This window comes from Mobula hypostoma, chromosome 14 (genome assembly GCF_963921235.1).
Source record: "Mobula hypostoma chromosome 14, sMobHyp1.1, whole genome shotgun sequence".
NCBI classification, from domain to species: domain Eukaryota; kingdom Metazoa; phylum Chordata; class Chondrichthyes; order Myliobatiformes; family Myliobatidae; genus Mobula; species Mobula hypostoma.
This window is the reverse complement of record NC_086110.1, coordinates 5,022,420-5,039,940: the sequence shown is the minus strand read 5'-3', so window position 1 is coordinate 5,039,940 and position 17,521 is coordinate 5,022,420. Positions and strand designations below refer to the sequence as shown.

General features: G+C 42.4%; 1 protein-coding gene across 3 annotated transcripts in view; it reads left to right on the top strand.

Moving 5' to 3' along the window:
• Window positions 1-17,521, top strand: part of st3gal2 (ST3 beta-galactoside alpha-2,3-sialyltransferase 2) — a 317,298-nt gene that overhangs the window by 206,757 nt on the left and 93,020 nt on the right. For all 3 annotated transcript variants that reach the window (XM_063066611.1, XM_063066609.1, XM_063066610.1), the window contains exon 3: window positions 8,517-8,710. In XM_063066611.1, coding sequence (XP_062922681.1) covers window positions 8,517-8,710 — 194 coding nt within the window. The remainder of the gene's footprint in view (window positions 1-8,516; window positions 8,711-17,521) is intronic.

The window sequence follows — 17,521 nt, the reverse complement described above, 5'->3', positions numbered from 1 at the left end:
GGGAAAGAGTAATATGTATAATCTTTACTAGTAGGGTGTAATTCCCTCCAGACATCTATAATTCCCAACTCCTCCATCAATGAATTCACTTTCCGAGTCAGAGGTTATTCTGAGTAACTATTCTTGAAGAATCTAATATGGGATTTAATCTAATATTAAAATCCCCTCCACAAATTACTACCCCTCGAGAACTGACCATTAGGTCAAAAATGTGTCTATAAAATGACCATTCACTACCTGGAGGAGCATAAACATTCAGCAATGTTATTTCTGTACCTTCTATTCTTCCTGTGATTTTTACAAACCGTCCTTCTTTGTCTCTTGTCTCTGAAATATGTTCATAATTAAGAGTACTTGATATTAAAGTAGCTACCCCTCTTTTGTGACTCAATTTATATGATGAATAAAATACATGCTTAAAGCCCATTCTTTTTAATTTTCCATGTTCAGATTGGCTCATATGTGTTTCCTGGAGGAAAGCTATTTGTGCCCTCTCTTTTTTCAATTTAAACCTAATCTTATTTCTTTTAATTGGATTCAAAACCCCATTAACATTATAGGAAATTATTTTTACCAATTCAGTTTGTATTTTTCTCTAGTAGAAAAAAAGCACTCTCCTTTTCTAACCAAACAGTAAGCAATCCCTTCTCAACAGTAAACCAAGACATATAACCACACCCTAGACATTTCTGAACGTATAACATTTGAAAATTTTCCCCGACTTCCCACAGTGAGGCCTGAGCACCGACCCGCCTCAGTTCAGAGGGATAACCTCTATCTTCACCCTGTGTTAGAGGGCCCTCAGCAGTTTGAATAATCATAGAGAATTTTCTCCTATTTATGTCTCGACCATATTGCTATCATTCAAGTTATTCCGCCTAGTTTATTTTCAGTTACCAGTTTTCATTTTACTTTTAAGTCCGATTTACTCTTTTCAGTCATTTCTCTTAATTAATCTGTATTCTCTGTACATTCGCGTCTGAATATTTGCAGCTTTTCCTTGTAGTTTGATACTCTGGTTCGAGTGGAGCGTCCTCGCCCCACTAACTGCCACGACTTCTGCCGAATCCTCTCCAGTAGCGACTCTGGTTGGGTGATAACGTTAATAGGTAGTCCCCGGTCCGCCAGGTCCAACGTTGCCTCCTCCACTGTAGTGTAAGTTTTTGTCCCTTCGTCGTAAAAGACTCTCAGCCGAGCTGGATACAGGGTCTGGAATCTGATGTTGTTTTCCTTCAGGACTCTCCGTGTTTCCGTATATTCCTTCCGTCTGGCAAGAATCCCCGGTGTGTAGTCGTGGTCTAAACTGATTTTGCAGTTGTTCCACATGAAACCTTTCTTTTGCCATGCTCTTTTAAGCACCTCTTCCTTCGTTCTGTAACTGAGAAATCTGATCAGAATCGATCTGGGCTGGGCGCCTGCCGGAGGCTGTGGTGCCAACGCGCGGTGAGCCCTTTCTATCTGTAGGTCTTTTGCGGCCGGTATATCAAGGTTCTCTCTAAGCAGCTTCTCCACGAAGGGAATCATCAATCCGGGTTTACCTTCGGTTCCTTCGGGAACTCCGTAGATCCTCACATTTTCCCTTCTCAAGCGGCCTTCTTGATCTATTAGTTTCCACTGGAGTTGGTCTTGTAGCTTCAGCATTTCTGCTATCACTTCCTCGGCGTTTTGTAGCTTCTCTTCAACTCCAACAATCCTCGCTTCGGCTTCATCTATCCGCGAGTTAGTTTTTACTATTTCTCCTTTAATATCTTCCAGCTGTTTGCTGTTATCTTGTCGGAACTCGCGAATCTCTCCGAGAATCAAAGACAGAGTCACCGATTCCCCCTCATTATCTCCGTCCTGTCTTGCCGTGGGGGAGCTAGGCCCGTCGCCTTGCTGCGTCTCTTTATGTTTATCAGCCTTCGAAGCAGACTTTTTATTCTTGTTCTTAGACATCATCCTTGTCCCTTTTATTAATATAGTTATGCAATATTAAGTATTTGTCTAAATTCGATTTTGGGGCAGTTTACCTTCTTTTTTGTCGAGAGACCTTTTCCTTACGCCGCCATTCCCTTGATGACCCGGAAGTCCAATTCCTTTCTTTCTTTTTCAATCTTTTTATAAATTTCATAAAATGAAAACATAACAAAGCAAAAATACAAGTAGTAGGAGATACATTGTTACAGTTAAAATGAGTAATTGTAAAACCATATAGTATAAATTTTTGAAGCTCTCAATCGTGTAGAATAAGAATGAATAATACAAAGCAAAAAAAAACTGAAGAAAAGTCATGAAAAAGAAAAAAAATAGAAAAAAAAACAAACCTCATCCCAAAAAAAAACTAAACTAAACAGAATTAGTCAACTAAACTAAAAGACTTGGGCAATACTAACAACTTGAAAATGGGAAAAAAGGAAACCTTAGTGTCGAAGACTCCATTCCTCTCAACCAACAGTACAGAGAAATAAAACAATGTTTCCAATAAAATTAAAGCTGACTGGGAAAGAGAACTTAAGATTATTATACCGATAGAAAAATGGAAAAAAAATTCTTCAATTGGTGAATTCACCCTCTGTATGTGCTAAACATGTGTTGATACAGTTTAAAGTAGTGCCCAGGGCTCATATGTCCAAAGGTAAACTATCTCGTTATTACTCTTATATTAATCCAATATGTAATAGATGTCATTTCGAGATAGCTTCTTTAACTCACATGTTTTGGTCATGTCCTTTGTTGGAAAAATATTGGAAAGATATTTTTGACATTATTTCCACGGTTTTGAATATAGACTTACAACCTTACCCAATTACTGCTATTTTTGGATTACCAATGATAGATTCAAATTATTTAACCTCTTCAGCACGTAGGAAGATTGCATTTCTTACTCTAATGGCTAGAAGATCCATTTTGCTGATTTGGAAAGAGATCTACTGTATTTCATTGGTTTTCACAAACTATGGTATGTTTGAATTTGGAAAAAATTAGAAGTGCAGTTTATGACCCTTCCATTAGATTTGAAAAAACTTGGAGGCCATTCATTCAGCATTTTCATTTGATGTAATTTGACCATTTCCAAACTTGCTTTATTTCTCTGCACAATTCTTCTTCTAAGGTGTCTGAAAGTTATTTTGATTGAGCCATGGTGCACATAAACAGATCTTTCTCGAGAAGTGCAAGCTCTTTCAGTAACCTGACTTTGTATGACTTTTTTATAGGACAGGACACCCTACAACCTACACCTAAAATCTGATCTTATGGATTAGAACACTTGACTCTAAATAGCTTTTGTAGAAGACGTTAGCCCAGAAGTTCGCCTACTTTTTTGAACCTAGACTGTGGTTGTTTAAATGGTGAACTCAGTATTGATGAGAAGAAGTACAATTGTTCGTGTGTTATTTGTTTAGGCTGATAATGTTTGTCTGTTTTTGTGATTTAGATGAAGATCAGACCACATTTTATGAGTTATCAGTGAGGAAACCAGGTAAAAGCAAAGGGTTCACAGTGCTTTCTTGCAATTGTATATATATTAACTAGTTAAGTAAGTAGTACAAAAACAGAAATAAAATCTAGTGAGGAAGTATTCATGGGTTCGGTGTCCATTTAGAAATTGGATAGCTGAGGGGAGGAAGCTGTTTCTGAATCACTGACTGTGTGCCTTCAGGCTTCTGTACCTCCTACCTGATGGTAACAATGAGAAGAGGGAATGTTCTGGGTTGTGGGGGGTCCTTAATGATGGACGCCACCTTCCTGAAGATGTCTTGGATACTGCGGGGGTTAGTACCCATGATGGAGCTGACTTATTTTACAACTTGCTACAACAACTTATTTTGATCTTGTTCAGTAGCCCCTTCCCTCACCACACCAGATGGTGATTCAGTCAGTCAGAATATTCTCCATAGTACATCTGTAGAAGTTCTTGAGTGTTTTAGGTAAGAAACCAAATCTCCTCGAACTCCTAATGAAGTATAGCCGCTGTCTTGCCTTCTTTATAGCTGCACCAACATGTTGCTACCAGGTTAGGTCCTCAAGAGATCTTGACACCCAGGAACTTGTAATTGCTCACTCTCTCCACTTCTGATCCCACTATGAGGATTGGTTTGTGTTCCCTCGTCCTACCCTTTCTGAAGTCCACAATCAGTTCTTTGGTCTTGCTGACATTGAGTGCAAGGTTGTTGCTATGACACCACTCCACTGGCTGGTATATCTCACTCCTATACACCCTGCCTTCACCATCTGAGATTCTGCCAACAATGGTTGTATCATCAAATTTATAGATGGTATTTGAGCTATGCCCAGCCACACAGTCATGGGTGTAGAGAGGATAGAGCAGTGGGCTAAGAGCACATATTGTGGTGCACCAGTGTTGATTGTCAATGAGGTAGAGAAGTTTAGTAATCTGCACAGATTGTGGTCTACTGGTTAGGGTCCAGTTGCAGAGGGAGGTACAAAAGCCCAGGTTCTGTAGCATATTGATCAGGACTGTAGGAGTGATGGTATTGAATGCTGAGCTGTAGTCAATAAACAGTATTCAGTCCTAGGTATTTGTATTGTCCAGGTGATCCAAGGCCGTGTGGAGAGCCTTTGAGATGGCATCTGCCATAAACTTATTGTGGCGACAGGCAAATTGCAATGGGGACAGGTCCTTACAGAGACAGGTGTTGATTCTAGCCATGACCAACCTCTCAAAGCATTTCATCACCGTAGCTACAAGTCCTACTGGATGATAGTTGTTGAGGCAGCTCACACTACTCTTCTGGGCCATGGTGTAATTGTTGCCCTTTTGAAGCAGGTGGGAGCTTCCAACTGTAGCAATGAGAGGTTGAAGATGTCTTTGAATACTCCCGCCAGTTGGTTGGCACAGGTTTTTAGAGCCTTACCAGTACTCTATCAGGGCCTGCCACCTTATAAGGGTGCACCCTCCTGAAAGACAGCTTGACGTCGGCCTGGGAGACAGATGCCACTGGGTCACCGGATGCTGCAGGGATTCTCATAGTTCTAGTTTAATTCTCCTTTGTAAAGCAAACTTAAAAGGCATTATTAAGTTGCTGGAGGACTGCGTCCCTGGCTGGGCAAACCAGGTGAGCTGTGGACAACTGTTTGCATTGAAGTCTCGGAATTATAGGTCTACTGCGGTATCACTAATTACTTGGGCATTCAGGATATGAGTAACTTTATTCTTGTTTGCTTTCTGTAAGGGAAGGCATCAGACATTCTCTGATCTATTAGTGTAGCCTAAAAGGAAACTACACTGAGTAAACCAACAATCCTCACACATAGCACAGGAAATAAGATATTTTTAAGAATTCCTTTAAAGTATGATATTTTGACTTGCCTCTTTAACCTTACTGCAGTCTTCCAACATTGAACTATAAAATAATTGGAATTCTCTTGTCTCAAGTCCCATTAGCACTCTAAGTACAATCTGTCTTGTTACCCAGGGAAGCATGAATCCTTAGTGTTGTCAACAGTTTGCATCAGTATTGTTATCATTGTGCCACATCTTTGCCTTTTATTGTTGAACTGCTATGACTAACAAGGAATGAAGGTCGGATTTAGCTTTCTGTTGACTCTGTTGCTACTTATCAACTCGACAAATTACAAGAGGTGATGTTCAATGATCAATTCCAGGAGCCACTAACTTGCTTTGGTGCTGCTATTCAGTGATTGGAGACTATTTGAACTTGACTATAATTTCTGAAAAGGTGTTTTTTACCCCTTTCTTAGTGTTATCCATGGAGGCAACAGATCTGGGGCAGCATGGTAGCATTGTGGTTAGCATACGTTTTATAGTACCTGTGACTGGGGTTGAATTCTCACCACTGACTGTAAGGAGTTTGTATGTTCTCCCCGTGACCACATGTGTTTCTCCAGGCCTGTTCTGCACTGTATCCACTGCCTGTGGGGAATTTGTACGTTCTCCCTATGACCACGTGTGTCTCTTCCGTGTGGTCAAGGCTGGAAAGGCCTATTCTGCCCTGTATGTCAATAAATAAAAGCAAAGCAAGGTGGAACCTCATTAGACCAGAAAACTAGCAAAGAACGCAAACACAAGGAATTCTGCAGATGCTGGAATTTCAAGCAACACACATAAAAGTTGCTGGTGAATGCAGCAGGCCAGGCAGCATCTCTAGGAAGAGGTACAGTCAACATTTCGGGCCAAGACCCTTCGTCAGGACGAACTGAAAGGCTTTCAGTTAGTCCTGACGAAGGGTCTCGGCCCAAAATGTCGACTGTACCTCTTCTTAGAGATGCTGCCTGGCCTGCTGCATTCACCAGCAACTTTTATGTGTGTAACTAGCAAAGAACCTGGCTTTTACATTGTAATAACCAAGGATCAAATGCATTTGAGACCCATGCAGTAACAGGAATGGAGCAAGTTGCATTTATTTCAAGGCAGCCTTTCATTTTATATGAGATTATGTAAACCTTAATGAAAAGTTAATGACATGACTTTCATCTGTTTTCGTGAGACTTTTTATTTGATGCCCAGGTTGGCCAAACTTATGAAATGAAATCTATGAGAATTGCTCACAGAATCTAGAATGTTATCTGTTGGGTTTGCTCCAACTCATCAGAACAGACAGCTTGGAAACAAATGAGATATATCTATTGTTGCTCATTAATATTAGTTTATATTGTTCAGTATTGGAGATTCTACCCAATACCAATTTTAGATCTATTGCCCCCATGGATCACACTGAGAAGGGTGAAGTTCAAATGTAGAATGATCCTTTATCAATAAAGTGTGTATCTAACTAAAGTTCAGGTCCTACCATTGCAGCTGTAGAAAACAAATATAGTTAATAATTTGGAAATAATTAAAACAAACTAATCATTAGTAATACTAACCACAAAGCTGCTGGATTAAGTATGAGAATCCACCTAATTCACTGATGCTCTTTCGTAGAGGAAGTGGTAGGAACTGATTGGCCAATTCTTGCTCCTGTTTTCTATACTCTAAACCATGTAATTCCCCTGTTCCATCCTCCAGCCACTCCACTAGGCACACTCCATCCTCCCGCCACCCCACTAGAAATAGGGTTCCCCTGGTCCTCACCTACCACTCCACCAGCCTCCGGGTCCAACATATTATTCTCCGTAACTTCCGCCACCTCCAGCGGGATCCCACCACTAAGCACATCTTTCCCTCCCCCCACCCTGCTTTCCACAGGGATCGCTCCCTACACAACTCCCTTGTCCATTCGTTCCCCCCATCCCTCCCCACTGATCTCCCTCCTGGCACTTATCCTTGTAAGCGGAACAAGTGCTACACATGCCCTTACACTTCCTCCCTTACCACCATTCACGGCCCCAGACGATCCTTCCAGGTGAGGCGACACTTCACCTGTGAGTCGGCTGGGGTGATATACTGCGTCCAGTGCTCCCGGTGTGGCCTTCTATATATTGGCAAGACCCAATGCAGACTGGGAGATCGTTTTGCTGAACACCTACGCTCTGTCTGCCAGAGAAAGCAGGATCTCCCAGTGGCGACACATTTAAATTCCACGTCCCATTCCCATTCTGATATGTCTATCCACGGCCTCCTCTACTGTAAAGATGAAGCCACACTCAGGTTGGAGGAACAACACCTTATATTCCGTCTGGGTAGCCTCCAACCTGATGGCATGAACATTGACTTCTCTAACTTCCGCTAGTGCCCCACCTCCCCCTCGTACCCCATCCGTTATTTATTTTTATACACACATTCTTTCTCTCACTCTCCTTTTTCTCCCTCTGTCCCTCTGACTATACCCCTTGCCCATCCTCTGGGTTTCCCCCGCCTTTCCTTCTCCCTGGGCCTCCTGTCCCATGATCCTCTCATATCCCCTTTGCCAATCACCTGTCCAGCTCTTGGCTCCATCCCTCCCCCTCCTGTCTTCTCCTATCATTTTGGATCTCCCCCTCCCCTCCCACTTTCAAATCTCTTACTCACTCTTCCTTCAGTTAGTCCTGACGAAGGGTCTCGGCCTGAAACGTCGACTGGACCTCTTCCTAGAGATGCTGCCTGGCCTGCTGCGTTCACCAGCAACTTTGATGTGTGTTGCTTGAATTCCCCTATTAGATTTTCTCATGGTCAGTCTGTCTGTAAATCATTCAAACCATGATTATATTCCACATCATTGTGTTATGAATGAAGATTGGATCTGGCCTCTGCTGTGACAGAGTTCTCTCTATATTAGCACAAATATAGACATAAGTTTGAAGTATCGACTAGTTCCTACCAATCCCCATTTTCGCAAAATGTTCATTTGTATTTGACATGGGGGAGCTGGTACTCATTTTGCTGCTTCTCAGGTTAGAAGTTTGGTTACAAGTTTCCGGCTTTTGCAATGAAAATTACTCTGTCTGAAAAGGGGATACGAAATTATTAAAGAACATAATGAGAAATGTGGCATTGAACAATGAATTGTATTTGGATGAGTTGGTCTAATAGCATGATATTTGTTTCTCTTACAAAAGAACTTTAGTCTAGAGTTTTATGCAGAAACTTCATTTAAATTTCTGCTGTGTCTTTTTCATCCTTTGATGCTTCCCAGATGCTTCAGCCTCAATTCAAGCCACAAGATCTGAAGGACATTTTGACCAAACTCTTCCTCATTGTGCCTGGAGAGAACCCTTATGGCTCGTGGAACCGTTCTCGATGTCGGCGTTGTGCAGTGGTCGGTAATTCTGGAAACTTGCACCAATCTCATTATGGAGAGGACATCAATGCACATGAATTCGTCATGAGGTAAATTCAAAACTGCTCAACTACAAAGTGTGTGTGTATGCGTATGTAACACACACAAAATTCGGGAGGAACTCAGCAAGTCATGCAGCATCTCTGGAGGGGAACAAATTCCATAACTTCTGCCATCTACAATAAGATCCTGCTACAGACCACATCTTTCCCTTACCTCTCCCCCATGTTTCACTTCGCATTTTCAATAGGGATTGCTCTCTAAGTAACCCCATTGTCCACTCCTCCCTTCCCACTGATCTCCCTCTTGGCACTTATCGCTGCAAGCAGGGTAGTGCGACTCCTGCCCCTACACATCCTCCCTCAACACAATTCAGGGCCCCAAACAATACTTCCAGGTGAGGCAACACTTCACCTGTTGGCCTGTCAGGGTCATTTACTGTGTCTGATTCTCCCAGTGTGGCCTCCATATCAGTGTGACCCATCACAGATTAAGGGACCACAGATGGGTGGGATTTCCCAGTAGCTACCCATTTCAATTTGACTTCCCATTCCTATTCCAAAATGTCAGTCCATGGCCTCCTCCACTGCCACAGTGAGACCACACTCAGGTTGGAGGATGAACACCTCAGGATAGTCTAAAACTTGATGCCATGAACATTGATTTCTCTAACTTACAGTGATTTCTTCTTTTCTCTTTGCCATTCTAGATCCGCCCCCCCCCCCCCATGACTTCTCTTCTCCTCACCAGCCTATCACCTTGCTCTGGTGTCCCTTCTCCTTCCTTTTCTCCAATGATCCACTCTCCTATCAGATTCCTTCTTCTTCAGCCCTTTACCTCTTCTATCTATCACCTCTTATTTCTCATTTCATCCTCCGTCACCTGGTTTTTCCTATCAGCTTCTATCTTGTACTCCTCTCCCTCTTTCTCCTTATTTTGGCTTCTTCCCCCTTCCTTTCCAGTCCTGATTAAGACTCTAGGCCTGAAATGTTGACTCTTTATTCCTCCCCTGGGTTCCTCCAGCACTTTGTGTCTGTTGCTCAAGATTTCTACCATCTGCAGAATCTTTTGTGTTTGTGTGTAGGTGCTCACCACACAAGCAAATAGGTTTGTAAATTTAAGCAACATACATCAAAGTTGCTGGTGAACGCAGCAGGCCAAGCAGCATCTATAGGAAGAGGCGCAGTCGACATTTCAGGCCGAGACCCTTCGTCAGGACTAACTGAAGGAAGAGTGATGTATGTTGCTTGAATTTCCAGCATCTGCAGAATTCCTGTAGGTTTGTAAATTTGTTCTGTGCATGTCTTGTGTGTGTTGTGTGCACACACATGTGCATGACTGTGTATGGGCATCCATTATTGAATTGACTTTTATGTCTTAGATCCTTCACATACATGAGGAGTAAAAATCTTCACGTTATGTCTCTATCTGAATGTGCAATGTGCAATCGTAGTAACTTATAATAAATAGAACAGTCAATGTAATATAGAGTACACCCAAATTAGCATGAGTTCATCAGTCTGATGGCAATACAATACAATTTTCTGCCAGTATCTCACCAAGGAGTCCACTCCTCAGACTGGTCACTTGCTCGCCAAAATATTTTGTTAGCTTTCACTGGAGTGGTGAATCCAACATATATCAAACTGTGAGGTTCTTTGTGGGGTGAATACAATGTCAAATCAGATATGTGTTCAAGAAACAAAGGAAGATTAGATTGGTAAAAAATAGGTCAGAAATAAAAGTTTAAAAGTAATGCTAAATGTAACAATTTGTCTTTAAACTCACAGCTTCTTAAGCCACACGCTTCTTAATCATTTAATTTCTGAATCAGTGGGTTTGACTTTAAACAGTTACAACATTTAATTATTACACTTGGCAAGTTAATGAACAGTTAGACCGTATTGAACATTACAAGAAAGTTAAGCACAAGATTCCATTTTCCTGAAGTTCAGCGATAGAGCACAGCAACTTGCCCAGCACCATTGCCACGGGCTAGTGGTGAATTTATATGTTAATAATATTGTGGTCTATCTGGCTTGGAATGCTGCTGTTGTTAGCCCAGCTCCTAGAAGCGTGGGAGGGCAGAGATCACTGATACCCAGTAGAACATGTGTTTTATGCCATGTCTGAGGTCAAGATGCATTACTGCTCAACATGGCAACTCGGCCCAGGACTGCAAGAAATTGCAGACACAAAATACTCTGCAAATGCTGGGGCGAAAGCAACACTCACAACACACTGGGGGAACTCAGCAGGTCGGGCAGCATCCGTGGAAATGATCAGTCAACGTTTCGGGCTGGAACCCTTCATCAAGACTGTAGGGGGAAGGGGCAGAGGCCCTATAAAGAAGGTGGGGGGAGGGTGGGAAGGAGAAGGCTGGTAGGTTCCAGGTGAAAAACCAGTAAAGGGAAAGATAAATGGGTGGGGGAGGGGAGGCAGGGAGGTGATAGGCAGGAAAGGTGAAGAAGGAATAGGGAAAACACAATGGGTAGTAGAAGGAGGCGGAACCATGAGGGAGGTGGTAGGCAACTGGGGAAGGGGGCTGAGTGAAATAGGGATAGGGGAAGGGAGGGGGAGGGAATTACCGGAAGTTGAAGAATTCAATGTTCATACCAAGGGGCTGGAGATTATTGTTACAGATGGAACAGACAGGAGGTTCTGTCAGCCTGATAGAGATACCTGCCTGGTGTGTTGCCTCCCAGGTGCCAGGGTACGGGATGTCTCGGAACAGGTGCAGAGTATTCTGAAGGGAGAGGGTGGGTGAACTGCCAGAAGACTTGGTACATGTTGAAATAGTTAGTAAAAGGAAGGAGGTTCTGAAGAGAGAATTCAAGGAGTTGGGTAGGAAGCTGAAAAGCAGGACCTCCAGGGTAGTAATCTCAGGACTGCTGCCTGTGCCACGTGCTAACGAGTGCAAGAATAGCATGATCAGGCATATTAATGTGAGGCTGAGAGACTGGTGTAGGGGACAGGGCTTCGGAACTCTGGACCATTGGGGACTCTTCTGGGGGGGGGTACGGCCTGTACAAAAAGGACGGGTTCCACCTGAACCCAAAGGGGTCGAATATCCTAACAGGCACATTTAATAGAGCTGTTAGGGAGGGTTTAAACTAATTTGGAAGGGGGGTGGGAACCGGAGTGATAGGGCTGGGGAAGGGGAAAACAGAAATAAGTCAAAGTTAGCGTGCAACAGAGGTGATAGAAAGGACAGGCAGGAGATGAGGCATAATCACAGCCAGTGGGATGAGTTACAAGGCAATTACGTGGTGCAGTTAAAACAGAAAGCAACAAATACTGGACTGAAAGTGTTACATTTGAATGCACATAGCATAAGAAATAAAATGGATGATCTTGAAACTCAGCTACAGATTGGCAAGTATGATGTTGTGGCCAGCTTTGACACTTGGCTAAAGAATGGCTGCCATTGGGAGCTGAACGTCCAAGGATATACAGTGTATTGGAAAGATTGGTTAGTACGCAGAGGGAGTGGTGTGGCCCTGTGTATAAGAAATTATATTAAATCATTAGAAAGGGATGACATAGGATCAGAAGGTGTAGAGTCTCTATAGGTTGAGTTAAGAAATGACAAGGGTAAAAGGACCATAATGGCAGTTGTATACAGGCCTCCAAACAGCAGCCAGGATGTGGATTACAAATTACAGCAGGAGATAGAAAAGGCGTGTCAGAAGGGCACTGTCATGATCATCGTTAGGGATCTTAACATGAAAGTGAATTAGGAAACTAGGCCTGTACTGGACCTCAAGAGAGAGAATTTGTAGACTCTCAGGGATGGCTTTTTAGAACAGCTTGTTGTTGAGCCCACTAGGAGATCGGCTGTACTGGATTGGGTTGTGCAATGATCCGGAGTGATAAGAGAGCTTAAGGTTAAGGATCCCTTAGGGAACAGTGATCACAATATGATCAAGTTCACTTTGAAATTTGAGAAGGAGAAATTAAATTTCAATGTATTGGTATTTCAGTAGAATAAAGGAAATTACAATGGCATGAGAGGGGAACTGGTCAAAGTTGACTGGAAAGGGACACTAGCAGGACGGATAGCAGAGCAGCAGTGGCTGGAGTTTCTGTGAAAAATGAGGGAAGTGCAAGACAGATATATTCCAAATAAGAGGAAATTTTCAAATGGAAGAAGGACACTACCATGGCTGACAAGTGAAGTCAGAGCCAAAGTAAAAGCAAAAGAGAGGACATACAAGGAAGCCAAAGATAGTGGGAAGATAGAGGATTGGGAAGCTTTTAAAAACTTGCAGAAGGAAACTAAGAAGGTTATTAGGAAGGAAAAGATGAATTATGAAAGGAAGTTGGTGACTAATATCAAAAAAGATATTAAAAGCTTTTTTATACTTTATACTTTATTGTCGCCAAACAATTGATACTAGAGCGTACAATCATCACAGCGATATTTGATTCTGCTCTTCGTGCTCTCTGGAGTACAAATCGATATTAAATATTAAAAATTTAAATTATAAATCATAAATAGAAAATAGAAAAGGCAAAGTAAGGTAATGCAAAAAAACTGAGAGGCAGTCCGGATATTTGGAGGGTACGGCCCAGATCCGGGTCAGGATCCGTTCAGCAGTCTTATCACAGTTGGAAAGAAGCTGTTCCCAAATCTGGCCGTACGAGTCTTCAAGCTCCTGAGCCTTCTCCCGGAGGGAAGAGGGATGAAAACTGTGTTGGCTGGGTGGGTCGTGTCCTTGATTATCCTGGCAGCACTGCTCCGACAGCATGCGGTGTAAAGTGAGTCCAAGGACGGAAGATTGGTTTGTGTGATGTGCTGGGCTGTGTTCATGATCTTCTGCAGCTTCTTCTGGTCTTGGTCAGGACAAATTCCATCCCAGGTTGTGATGCACCCCAGAAGAATGCTTTCTACGGTGTATCTATAAAAATTAGTGAGGGTTTTAGGGGACAGGCCAAGTTTCCTCAGCTTCCTCAGGAAGTAAAGGCACTGGTGGGCCTTCTTGGCAGTGGACTCTGCTTGGTTGGACCAAGTCAGGAGTTTGTGATATTAACCCTGAGGAACTTAAAACTTTTGACGTGTTCCACTTGCGCACCACCGATGTAAATGGGGTCGTGCGGTCCGCTACTCCTTTTGAAGTCAACAACCAATTCCTTCATCTTGCTGACGTTGAGGGATAGGTTATTGTCTTCTCACCATGCCACCAGGTTCTTAATTTCGTCTCTGTACTCAAACTCATCATTACCCGAGATACGGCAAAGGGTAAAAGAGAATTGAGGATGGATATAGGACCAATAGAAAATGATGCTGGAGATATTGTAGTGAGAGACGCAGATAAGGCAGAGGAACTGAATGCGTATTTGCATCAGTCTTCACAGTGGAAGACATCTGCAGTATACCAGACATTCAAAGGTGTCAGGGAAGTGAAGTTTATGCAGTGAAAATTACAACTGAGATGGTGCTCAGGAAGCTTAGTGGTCTGAGTGTGGAAAAATCTCCTGGACCTGAAGGAATGCACCCTTGGGTTCTGAGGGAAGTAGCTGGAGAGATTGCAGCGGCATTAACGATGATCTTTCAAGAATTGATAGATTCTGGCATTGTACCAGATGACTGGAAAATTGCAAATGTTACTCCGCTATTTAAGAAGGGTGGAAGGCAGCAGAAAGGAAACTATAGACCTGTTAGCCTGACATCAGTGGTTGGGAAGTTGTTGGAATCAATTGTTAGGGATGAGATTACGGAGCACCTGGAGGCACATGACAAGATAGGCCAAAGCCAGCAAGATTTCTTGAAAGAAAAACCCTGACTGACTAACCTACTGCAATATTTTAAGGAAATTATAAGCAGGGTAGACAAAGGAGATGCAGTAGACATTGTGCGCTTGGATTTTCAGAAGGCCTTTGACAAGGTGCCGCATAGCAAGATAAGTGCTCGTGGAATTACAGGGAAGTTACTAGCGTGGGTGGAGCATTGGCTGATCAGCAGAAAATAGGGAGTGGGAATAAAGGGATCCTATTCTGGCTGGCTGCCGGTTACCAGTGGAGTTCCACAGGGGTCAGTGTTGGGACCACTGCTTTTTACGATGTATATTCAGTAATATGGATTACGGTATTAATGGATTTGTGGCTAAATTTGCCGAAAATACCAAGATAGGGAGGAGCGGGTAGTGTTGAGGAAACAGAGAGCCTGTAGAGAGACTTAGATAGTTTAGGAGAATGGGCAAAAAGTAGCAAATGAAATTCAATGTTGGAAAGTGTATGGTCATGCACTTTGGTGGAAGAAATAAATGGGCAGACTATTATTTAGATGGGAAGAGAATTCCAAATGCAGAGATGCAAAGGGACTTGGGAGTCCTTGTGCAGGATACCCTAAAGGTTACCCTCCAAGTTGAGTCGGTGGTGAAGAAGGCAAATACAATGTTGGCATTCATTTCTAGAGGTATTGAATATGAGAGCAGGGATGTGATGTTGAGGCTCTTTTGGGCCTGTCACATCATTCACACAGCTAATACCTGACCCATGAATACACTCAGTCAAGGTCTGTATTGGAAGAGAGGCAAATAGAGGAAAAGATTAAAGGATTTAGAAGATTAAAAGCTTGCTTGAAAAGTCCAAACTCCTGGGAATCGTTCCCCTGTACTTGTCTTCACTGTAGTCTTGTTTCATGTGGCTTCTGACTTCATTTGCAAGATCTTTGTTGCTCTAGCTTCCAACATTTCCACTGTCTTGTGCCTCTTGGGAATCATTGGTGCATGACCACTAAAAATAGAGAGGGCATATTTGGGATGGTACTGAGAACTTCTAACCCACGCATCAGGAGTTTGCAAAAACTCAGCAAAACCATGGGAAGAGCACAATATCTTACAACATACCCACCAGCCCATGCCCATCTGTAGAAGGGTTTTCAATTCCTGCAGTGACTTTATCAGCCACCTCAGAACCCACAACGAAAGTAGAAGCAAGCTATTCTTGAAGAATTATTCCCAATGTTGGCCTTTTGTTTCTCCAGACTTCCAATGAATTTGTCTTGAACAATTCATCTTTATTCTGTTTCCGGTGTTCCTCACAAAAAAATGGACATACCTCCACCAGCTTTTCTAAATATTTTCTTATTGCATGCCCATTCTTAAATTTACAGGCTTTTCCAATACCCCGACTATGAAGTATAAATGAAAAGAGCAAGATGATAGCAGAATGGTAGTCAGAAGTTGGCCTCGCCATCTGGAAAAGTAGATGCCAGCCAGGAGGCAGATCAGGCCAAGGAGCCAAACGAAGCATTTTGGTTAGGCAAGTGGTACAACGACCAGATGTAGGTAAAGCTGTGCATCTGGGGGCAGTGCTGTGGGATTGTGGTAGGAGCCTTTCCAATATATCACCTGTACCTTGCACTCTACAAAGTGACTGCCTGTTGTCTGGTCTCAGAGACCAACTTGAGATGGAATGTGTCTTTTCTGATTATGACAAAACTTTTTAACCCTAAACATTAACATTGTTCTTTGCACAAATGCTGGCTGACCTGCTGAGTCTTTGCAGCATTTTTATTTTCCAACGTAGGCAGTTCCTGTTTGATTTTCCCTTGATCTGAATCCTAATAAGGAACAGCTTACTGTGAGATAAGATTTCCAGTCACAGACTAGACTGTAAATTGATGTCAGGGTTTCCTGCATGAGGCGGGAAAGGGCATATTGTGATGTGGCGTAAAGGCTAAACTGGTTGTAAGCAATTTCAGGAACGATGCTGCATGCTTTTTTATATTCCTTAGAAGATTCACAAGCTTAGCCTGTGTATTGTGCTGATCAAGGAGATTTGCTGAACTGAATAATCTTCTAGATTTCATCACCAGTAAACTGCAATGTTACATATCTGACAGCAAAAGACACTTTTAGAGAGATTGTTTTAAAGAAAACCCATCTTTGCTGTAACCTCAGATTGCCTGAAAGCAGATGTCACAGCCAATTGTGAAGCATGTCTACTATTGAAATAAAGGAAATGCCACTGCTCATTTGTGCACAGACAGCAATGTGACATTGACCAGAACATTCACTTTGATATGTTCCTTCAGTGGAGCGACACATGTTGGCCAGAACAGAGAGAGATTTTCCCTGCTCTTTGAAATAGAGTCATGTGATCTACAAAAGAGCATTGATCCTATTTCTGCCATCACTTGCACACCAGGTAAATGTACCTTGGATATACATAAACTTTCTCAGTAACTGCGCTTCCGAGAAACTTAAAAAGTGAGCATTTTAATCTGCTTCAGTTATGTTGAAGTAGTAAGAGGCAGACCGCAAGTATTTTGAGGGGATTTGTTTTAAACCAGCCCGAGGTTATAAATAATTTAACAATTTTTTTAAAATGTTCACTTTAGAAAGTGATTGAGTCATAGGCCAACTTCAGGTTACAATCCAAGCTGCTGTTGAACTTGTGGTTGTTTGGTTTGGACCAAAGGCAACCAATCCACCATTCTGTTTATGAAAATAATTGGCCCAGACTGAGCTGCTAAACAAAGGCCGGATTTAGTAATCTAGTGAGATGTGATCTGCTGCAATTGGAGTACACATGAAAGTACCTCAGAAAGATCTGTTTTCATGAACATCCTGTTTATAAATTGAAAACCCACAATGTGTTAATTTAAGACTATGGCTTCTATTGATTTGTACCTGTATAGGCTAAATAGATTCAGGTTCAGTTTCATGTCTACGTAGAATTCAAACATCACTTTCCAACCTCAGTTTAGGGTGGATAAAAGTCAGTCAATACTTAAGGTTTTGATTGGCAATGAGGATCTGTAGCTGGGAATTGTATGAATAGTGATGTAGTCACCCTGCTGGCCAGTCTCCGACACCCTCTGTCATTTACTTTTCTGCACTCAGAAGTGGTGA